Source organism: Portunus trituberculatus, chromosome 50 (assembly GCF_017591435.1).
Source record: "Portunus trituberculatus isolate SZX2019 chromosome 50, ASM1759143v1, whole genome shotgun sequence".
NCBI lineage: Eukaryota > Metazoa > Arthropoda > Malacostraca > Decapoda > Portunidae > Portunus > Portunus trituberculatus.
Window position 1 is genome coordinate 5,270,020 of NC_059304.1, and position 10,000 is coordinate 5,280,019.

The 10,000-nt window shown below is 43.6% G+C and overlaps 1 protein-coding gene across 3 annotated transcripts in view; it reads right to left on the reverse strand.

Annotated features, from left to right (window-relative positions):
* Positions 1-10,000, reverse strand: part of LOC123500032 (galanin receptor type 2-like) — a 120,792-nt gene that overhangs the window by 71,474 nt on the left and 39,318 nt on the right. For all 3 annotated transcript variants that reach the window (XM_045248646.1, XM_045248647.1, XM_045248645.1), the window contains exon 3: positions 489-674. In XM_045248646.1, the coding sequence (XP_045104581.1) occupies positions 489-674 (186 nt within the window). The remainder of the gene's footprint in view (positions 1-488; positions 675-10,000) is intronic.

Sequence of the window (10,000 nt, forward strand, 5' to 3'; positions counted from 1 at the left end):
GAGAGAGAGAGAGAGAGAGAGAGAGAGAGAGAGAGAGAGAGAGAGAGAGAGAGAGAGAGAGAGAGAGAGAGAGAGAGAGAGTACGAATGTAAACTCTCCAGGAGATACACTCAAAGGAAATGGAGCACTGCCACAAAAGACTTCATATAAAACAATAAACGAAAATATCGGAAATTAAGAAAAAGCGAAGAAAACAAAAAAAAAAACAAGAATATCCACAAACCTTTGAAAAATCCAGACATCAGCATACATACCCAGCATTCAAACACGGGTATACCAGCAAGAAGAAAATAACAAACAGAAAAAGAAAACAGAACATCTCCAACTCATTAACCTCCACAAGCGACATTCAAACCCACCTTAGACATAGTAGCAGACCACCTTCCTCCATTTCTCATGTTCCAACCCTTCCCAGATCTTCTCCGTTCACTACACACCTCCATATACTACCTAGACACACTACCATACCTCATCCTCCCTCTACTCACCTCTCCAGACTGACGGCCGTAAGGTTCAGCACAGAGGCGACTGCAGACAGGAGCTCGAAGTAAGAGGAAAGCTTGCAGATAGGGAGAGTGAGGTGAGGCGCCCATAGGAAGTACTGCACGGTCTCCAGAGGCACGCACAACAGCAGTAATAGGAGGTCGGCCACGGCAAGCGACACCAGGAACCAACTGCAAGGGACACAGGTGGTGGGAGTCAGAGGCTGCAGCAAATATTAAGAAGAATTATGATCGTTTGATGTTTTCTTTCCTTTTCTTTTCTTTTTCATGATTTTTTTGCTCTAATTATGTTTAGTGCGTGAAGGAAGGAGGAAGAAAGAAAGAAAGAAAGAAAGAAAGAAAGAAAGAAGAAAGGAAAGAAAGAAGGTATGATTTTTCTTCACTTTTACGTACCTAGTTAATTACCACACCCACACACACACCCACACACCCACCCACACACCCACACACACACACACACACACACACACGCACTTTATGAAGGGAAAATAAGGGAAAATGTAAGTTTAACGACAGAATCTTACTACTGCGGTCGTTTTACTTTCCTTGAATACCATCTTTGTACATTTAGCATAAAGTAAAGCACCACTAAGAGAGACCTTAAAGAGACCTGCCAAATGTATTTTTCTTAGGAGTATGAATGTGTGAGCCGTATCTTGTCTTGCCTCTCAATCAGTCACGAACAAAGAGATTCAAAGGCGCAATGGAATCCAGTTTGAAAGGTGAAGCAATACTGCAAGGACATGTACGGACAGACTAAAGAGAGAGAGAGAGAGAGAGAGAGAGAGAGAGAGAGAGAGAGAGAGAGAGAGAGAGAGAGAGAGAGAGAGAGAGAGAGAGAGAGAGAGAGAGAGAGAGAGAGAGAGAGAGAGAGAGAGAGAGAGAGAGAGAGACATACCTTATTAAAACTTTCTGCGCCGAGTATGAATTTAGGGAAAACAAGTGTCCCTAAGTGCCTTTGATGCGTGTGGGTTCGATGGATACGTTTCCACAATGGACCTTGAAGCCTCGATCCGCACGTTTACAGCCTCCACGTGTCCCTTCCCTCCCCTCCCCACCCATTCTCCTTTGTGTTGTCCTAAAACTTGCATTGCTCCATCCTTTAACTGTCATTCTCGGCAATATTGTCCTCGTCCTTCTCTCTTTTATCTTTCTCTCACGTGTTTGTTTCTTGTGGCATTGTTTTCTATACTTTTGTTCTTTTCGGTCTTCCTTTTCTTCCTATTTTGTTTTTTTTTCTGTCGTTTTCGTCTTTTTTTGTTCTTTTGTTGCCGTTTTCACTTTTCCTTTTAGTTCGTTTTTTTTTTTCATATTTCTTTCTCGTTTCTCCTCCTTCTCTACATCTACTTCGTTCATTTATTCACCGTTCACCTCCATTCTCTCTATTCCTTTCATTCTCTTCATATACATTCCTCTCTTCCTCTTCCAATTCATTTTTTTTTATCCTCTCATTCTTTCCTTTCGTTTTCCTTATTTCTTCTTCTTTCCATTCATCCTCCGTGCTACCTTCATCCTTTTCACTATCCTTTAACCGTTTAAGCTTATTTCTCTTCCCTTCCCTCTTCTACAAATTCCTCTACTCCTCCTCCTCCTCCTCCTCCTCTTCCTCATCTCTTTCCTTCTCCCTATTCCTTTTACTCCTTATCAATAATTCCTGTTATTTTCTTATCTTTTTATTTTTTTTGTCTTCATATCCGTTTATCCCACTTCTCTTCACCCCTCCTACATACTCCTCTAATCCTCCTCCTCATCTCTTTCCTTCTTCCTATCCTTTTCACTTCTTATTCATTGTTCCTGTTATTTTCTCCATCATTTTAATTATTTTTTGTCTTCATTTCTGTTTATCCCACTTCTCTTCTCCCTCCTACATATTCCTCTTATCCTCCTACTCACCTCTTTCCTTCACCCTATTTCGCCTTCCCCTCGTCTCATTCCCTTCGCTGTGCCAAGCATCCCCATTATGGTGGACCAACTAGCTGCGCCATTCCACCTCCACAGAGCCATTTATCAGAATGGTGCGTAAACTCTCCTCAGTTTCCTGGTGCCACTGACCCCAGGCTGCGTGCATACCTCGTGTGTGTGTGTGTGTGTGTGTTGGGACAGTGGGAGGAGGGTAGTGGGAGGGATTTGTGGGTGGGGGTTTTACTGGTGTCCCTATTCGTAATGTGCAACACAAACAGACAAGACAAACACACGCAGGAGCTTATATCCACACCCACACCCAAAACCATACACACATACACATACACACATACACACGCACACACACAAGCACACAAGCACACACGCACGCACGCACACACACACACACACACACACACACACACACACACACACACACACACACACACACACACACACACACACACTCGTCCTTTTCCTCTTCCTCCTCTGTTTTCGATGTTCTTTTTATTCTCTCTCTCTCTCTCTCTCTCTCTCTCTCTCTCTCTCTCTCTCTCTCTCTCTCTCTCTCTCTCTCTCTAAAGGTGATAATTTAAAAACAAAAAGATTGCGGTTTTATTCACATGCACCAGTTTTTCCCTCCACGTTACTGACATCACCACCACCACCACCACCACCACCACCATCACGACCACCACTACCTTACCTCGTATAGCTCGCCGCTTTATCGGCATCCTTCATTAAACCATAAGAGCAAAAAAGCGCCAATACTACACGTTTCCCTCTGCTGGATTTCCGAATTATGTTTACGTCCCAAGATTCTGCGGAACATTAATTTTCCGTCACCCGCCACTACCCAGCATCTTTCTACACATGGACGCACGCACGCACGCACACACACACACACACACACACACACACACACACACACACACACACACATGCCACTCAGCGTAACAAATTATCACACTTGCCAAAAACTCTTCTGGATCGAGGAAGAATTTTCAGCGGAGGGCTTCACATTTTTGAGAGAGAGAGAGAGAGAGAGAGAGAGAGAGAGAGAGAGAGAGAGAGAGAGAGAGAGAGAGAGAGAGAGAGAGAGAGAGAGAGAGAGAGAGAGAGAGAGAGAGAGAGAGAGAGAGAGAGAGAGAGAGAGAGAGAGAGAGAGAGTGTTACCTGGCGTGTGTATTGGTGTTCCTCTCACAAACAGGTCATCACAAGGGTTTAATGGCAGCACCTGAAAGCTCACGTGCCTTGCCTCCTTGCTCACCTCACCTCCGGCACCGTGTGTGTGTGTAATTCACCACGGTTGCTTGCTGGTCACCCAGCCAGTCTTCCCATTACGGAGCGAGCTCAGAGCTCATAGACCGATCTTCGGGTAGGACTGAGACCATACACACACTTCACACACCGGGAAAGCGAGGCCACAACACCTCGAGTTACATTCTGTACCTATTTACTGCTAGGTGAACAGGGCCACACATTAAGAGGCTTGCCCATTTGCCTCGCCGCTTTCCGGGACTCGAACCCGGACCCTCTCTATAGTAAGTCGTGCGTGCTAACCACTACACTACGCGGTGTGTGTGTGTGTGTGTGTGTGTGTGTGTGTGTGTGTGTGTGTGTGTGACGAGACAGCCAGACGTTACCCTACGGAACGAGCTCAGAGCTCATCATTTCCGATCTTCGGATAGGCCTGAGACCAGGCACACACCACACACCGGGACAACAAGGTCTCAACTCCTCGATTTACATCCCGTACCTACTCACTGCTAGGTGAACAGGGGCTACACGTGAAAGGAGACACACCCAAATATCTCCACCCGGCCGGGGAATCGAACCCCGGTCCTCTGGCTTGTGAAGCCAGCGCTCTAACCACTGAGCTTCCGGGCGTGTGTGTGTGTTTGTGTGTGTCAGAGAGAGAGAGAGAGAGAGAGAGAGAGAGAGAGAGAGAGAGAGAGAGAGAGAGAGAGAGAGAGAGAGAGAGAGAGAGAGAGAGAGAGAGAGAGAGAGAGAGAGAGAGAGAGAGAGAGAGAGAGAGAGAGAGAGAGATCACCGAAAGTAGGACGGTGCATCATAACATAATAAAGACTTTTACAGTAATGCAGATTTATGCAAGTAAAGATAACGAAGATACTTTTTCAATGCAATTCACATAAGAACATGGCGCTAGTCAATATAATAAATAGATTTATAACACACACACACACACACACACACACACACACATCCCAACAGCTTTTAATTAATAATACAAAACTCATAGCATTCATCAGACTAGCACATGAGTTTATACACGTTGTGTTATGTTTCCAAGCGAATCCACAGAGCGAGAGCTTTTCTTCTTTTTATTCAGATAAAAGCACCATTGAAATTAAATCTTGTCTGATCCACTGTAAGTCTTCTCAGAGATAAAACTGTGAGGAAGAAAGCGTTTGCTAGTCATTATTGAGCGCGAGGTGCAGCATGCCAATTAACAATAACTCGTAAATTTCCAGGTTCTATTGCTGTAAACAGATTCCAACGAAGATGCCTGAAAATTGAGGAAGAAAGAAAGAGACGAAAAAAAAAAATGAAATGAAGAATCATGAATGCACTTCACTGCTTCATAACCTGAACGAAAACGGAAACCTTATGAGCAATCTTCGCATCGGATAGCATCGTAAACAGCACAAAGCATTACAGCACTCAAGCTAATATTCACACTTAATATACAGCCTACGGATGAAAAGAAAAGAGAAGGAGTGCAAAGAAAAAAAATATTAATTTCTTTCCAACATCAGATGTTGAGGGTTAAATATTCATGGAAAAACCAGAAAGCTGTTAAGGTCTTGGGTGAGTTGGGTAAGTGACGGGCGGCCGACTTGGGACGAGAGGCAGGCAGGGCGTGTGTGATGCCTTCCTTCATCGATCCTTTCAGCTCAGCCCCGTCAGCTCCTTAACTTGAATATGACCATCACATAAAAAGTGAAGCGTATATGATATGGCCTCTTTGTTCTTTCATCAGCACTATTTTAGATCTTTTTCAAACTCCGCAGAGATGAGTAGTGAAGTTCCCTTACGTGTCTCTCCTGTTGATAGTGTAAGTGTCCTTGTGAATCCTAGCAAAAAATTCCAATAACGTATACTGTAGCATGTTAAAATTTGGCGAAATCTGATGAATGAAGGTTTAAGAATAAGAACTACAAACTTTCCGTGGGTGATTTGCAGGAGGGGAAGAGCCTAATCCTTTGCAAACACCACCATGAACTCCCGGGAGGCATCGTTGGTGTAAAGATTTGCGTGGTTCTGGTGTTGTAGTGACGAGGGATGGACATTAGTGCTGAATATTTGGTAAGATGCATCTCAGTGTCTCCCGAACTTGCCTCGCACTGTCTCGAGTGTCGCACTGCCACAAGCCACGGTGAAGGGTCGCTAAATCCCTCATAAGACACTCTTGTTGCCGTCTGTACCGGTGACACGTGCCAGGTCCGTTGCCGCCTTTGCTGACAGAACCACCAGCTAATCTCTCTCTCTCTCTCTCTCTCTCTCTCTCTCTGCCCGCGAGCATAGCAGCACGGTACTTCTTAGCAAAGTTAATGAAATGAAGGCTAGAGTAGTGGTGGTACATATCTATCTCTCTATCTATCATTAACTTATTCATCCATTTAATGAAATGAAAGCTAGAGCAGTGGTGGTACATATCATTAACCCATTCATCCATTTATCATATCTATCAGTATATCATTTCTAAAAATAACACAATCGCTACCACTACACCTACCACCACCACCACCACCACCACCACCACCATCATTAACACTACTTATGGTAATGGTAACATGTGTTGACTTTTGCAGACAATACACCTCTGAGTACACAGATTGGTTCGTATTGTCTCCGGTTTCTCAGTAATGCTTTGATGCCACATAAATCATCCTTCTATCTAGATAAGCTCAGCAAATGTAGCTTTGTGGTTCGGTTGGTACATTTACCGCAAATTGTTCAGAGCTCAGAGTTCAAAGTTTGCCAAATACGGTCTATTGTAAGATGGCTTCCTTTTAAGCTGGAGTTGCTCGTGCTTACCACATCAACATGGCACAGCAATAGTCTTAAAAACTGGCAAGAAACACCCGTCTCTTTTAGTCTTGTCTCGTCTCGTCTCGTCTCGTCTCGTCTCTCTCTCTCTCTCTCTCTCTCTCTCTCTCTCTCTCTCTCATTATCGTTAATGCTCGTGTATATTGAGTTGAAGCTCATGTGTGTGTGTGTGTGTGTGTGTGTGTGTGTGTGTGTGTGTGTGTGTGTGTGTGTGTGTGTGTGTGTGTGTGTGTGTGTGTGTGTGTGTGTGTACTAGAATATTAAATTTGCAACTGAAGACTAAAAAGTGTCAACGCCACACACACAAAAAGAAACTTACTTATTGATTTCTAAAATCAACTTAGTATAGAAAAAGTACTTTGAAAATAGCTGTTCTTTCGATATTTAGGATGCTCTTCACGGGAGTATTCTAAAAGACCTGAAGATGATCAGAAACCATTTTGTATTCATAACACGCGGCTTAAGAGGACTGGAGCTTCATCATCACACGCGAATATCCCACACAAGGAATCACCATTGTGTCTATATGCAAATTCCGACTCCTCCTATGCAGCGTATGGCCAAACACTCTCAGGAAGTTGGACTTAGCTGGCACTCTTCCTCATGCCTGGAATGAATCGGCTTCTGTTTTCATTTTGGTTCTTTTGTTCATTAGTTTTTGCTTAGAATTTCTGGGCATGTACGTGTGTTTTTCTTTTTTCTCGGGAGTAAGCGTTGTTAATGTTTTCTTTCTCGTTTTTCTTTGTTACGGACTGAGACGTATATATAGGAAAAAATGGATGACAGAAAGAAAGACATATCGGACATGACACGTCTACACACACACACACACACACACACACACACACACACACCGCGTAGTGTAGTGGTTAGCACGCTCGACTTACAATCGAGAGGGCCGGGTTCGAGTCCCGGGCGGCGAGGCAAATGGGCAAGCCTCTTAATGTGTGGCCCCTGTTCACCTAGCAGTAAATAGGTACGGGATGTAACTCGAGGGGTTGTGGCCTCGCTTTCTCGGTGTGTGGAGTGTGTATTGTGGTCTCAGTCCTACCTGAAGATCGGTCTATGAGCTCTGAGCTCGCTCCGTAATGGGGAAGACTGGCTGGGTGACCAGCAGACGACCGAGGTGAATTACACACACACACACACACACACGAGGATCTTTACTCAATCACCCAACCACATAAGAACATTAACGATAATTATTCAAGCCAGGAGCGACAGGCATCTTCCATAACATCTTCAGGTACACGCATCAAGGTAAGCGCCCTACAGATTGATGCCTTTAGATCAAGACAACGACCTGCCCTGCCATTTATTTCCCAGTTTCCCCCTTGAGATGGTCCTTCACCCCGCCAGCTCCAGTATCAGCCGCAGGGACGCGCTTAAGCTTCCATTGTTGTTGTTATTGCTGTGGCCATGGTGAGGTGGTGGTGGTGGTGGTGGTATGTAGGAAAAAGTGTTATATTGCAGTTCGCGATCCATTTACGTAAGTGAAGTGAGGTGTGTCTTTATCTTGCATGGCTAATGAGAGAGAGAGAGAGAGAGAGAGAGAGAGAGAGAGAGAGAGAGAGAGAGAGAGAGAGAGAGAGAGATATAGCATAATGCTATCGCAAGTTTGTTTCCTATCGGATGTATCACAAAAAAAATGTTCTGCAAACTTACTTTAAGTCACTGAGAAGTCTTAAACGATTTCATCCAGCAGAAAAAAGACTAAAACCAATGAGCTATTCCTCACGTCTACAAACTCGATTATCTAACCTGAAGGAAGCGGTGTCTTTCTAAATCATAACCCTAAATCGCACTGACTCTCCTATTAAAAGAAAAGCTACGACAGTCAAACAATTAAGGGAAGAGACAGGAGCCACCGGGACACGCACGACCTTCCTCAACACACGGACACCCTCAGACAGACACCTCTGTTCATCACATAAAACACCAATCAGGTCACTTTTTCTGACCCATCCGTGAAGCAGGAAGGGGAGAGAGACACAATCACGTCTGAATCTAATTACTTGCGTACCCTTTGAGGAGGAGATGGTATTTACAGTCCATCCACTGCAACCAAGCCTCTCCCTCTCCTGCCATTTCCGCCAATATAGAAGTTCATGAATATGCAATCCACTTATCCTCGCCACAGGCCGCATCAATGTTGACAGAGGGTGGAGAGCGTCATGGAGACTAATTTTCTGATCGAGTTAAAAGGGCACACACACACACACACACACACACACACACACACACACACACACACACACACACACACACACACACACACACACACACACACACACACACACACACACACACACACACACACACACACACACTGGTAACTTGAATATGAAATTATGAGGAAGAGTGGCTTTTATATCCGAGTTTACGTACAGATACTTTGCTGATGGGAGTTACCATTACCAAAGTAAGCACAATTTATGTACCTCAAAAATGACTGAAAATGAAAACGACGATATAACATTACTTACTGAGCGATGACGTGCGATTAGACTACAATTGAAATAACAGGACAAAGGACAACACTTTAAGACGGTGAAATAGAATATAACTGCATAGGAAATTGGGATAAGCATTTTTCTCGGATGTCTTGGAACAGACGAGCAAATGGTAAGAGAACGAAAGACTGGAGAAGGCGTTTTGTCCTGTAGTGGTATTATAAAGAATGATGAAAAGATGAAAGTGTGTGTGTGTGTGTGTGTGTGTGTGTGTGTGTGTGTGTGTGTGTGTGTGTGTGTGTGTGTGTGTGTGTGTGTGTGTGTGTGTGTGTGTGTGTGTGTGTGTGTGTGTGTGTGTGTGTGTGTGTGTGTGTGTGTGTGTGTGTGTGTGTGTGTGTGTGTGTGTGTGTGTGTGTGTTGTGTGTGTGTGTGTGTGTGTGTGTGTGTGTGTGTGTGTGTGTGTGTGTGTGTGTGTGTGTGTGTGTGTGTGTGTGTGTGTGTGTGTGTATAGCAATGGCAGGCTTTAATCAAGAGAGATAGTCTTGAACGTGTCATTTTGGCTGTCTGTGCAGTGTGCAATCAAGCGACAAACGTCCACACACTTTTACTATTATTACTATTTTTTTTCACCCGCATAAAATTTCAAACAAACATTCACAAGCCATTGATAATGAAAACGAAACAATTTTCAGGACACTTCTTAATCAGTGAACGAATCTTTGATAATTTTCTCTGAAACAAAGTACATGATTTCCCTTTCTTACTACTGAATAAATATCTTTAATTATTTTCGCTGCAATCAACAATTAGCATTTCATTTCAGTTTTTCACTCTAATAAACTGCGAGCCAGGATATTTCTCGGCATCTGCGAAGTAATGAATAGATACGATGCATTTTCTCTAGAAAAAGATAAAAACTGTCTATACTTTTTTCCTTTTTTAAACTGATGTACCTTTTATATTCCTCGCTTTCATAAACATTTACATTAACTCACTAACTTCTGAAATTTCCATACAAGTATTTTCTGTATAAATAAAAAAGAACACATTATATTTCTTTTTCAAACA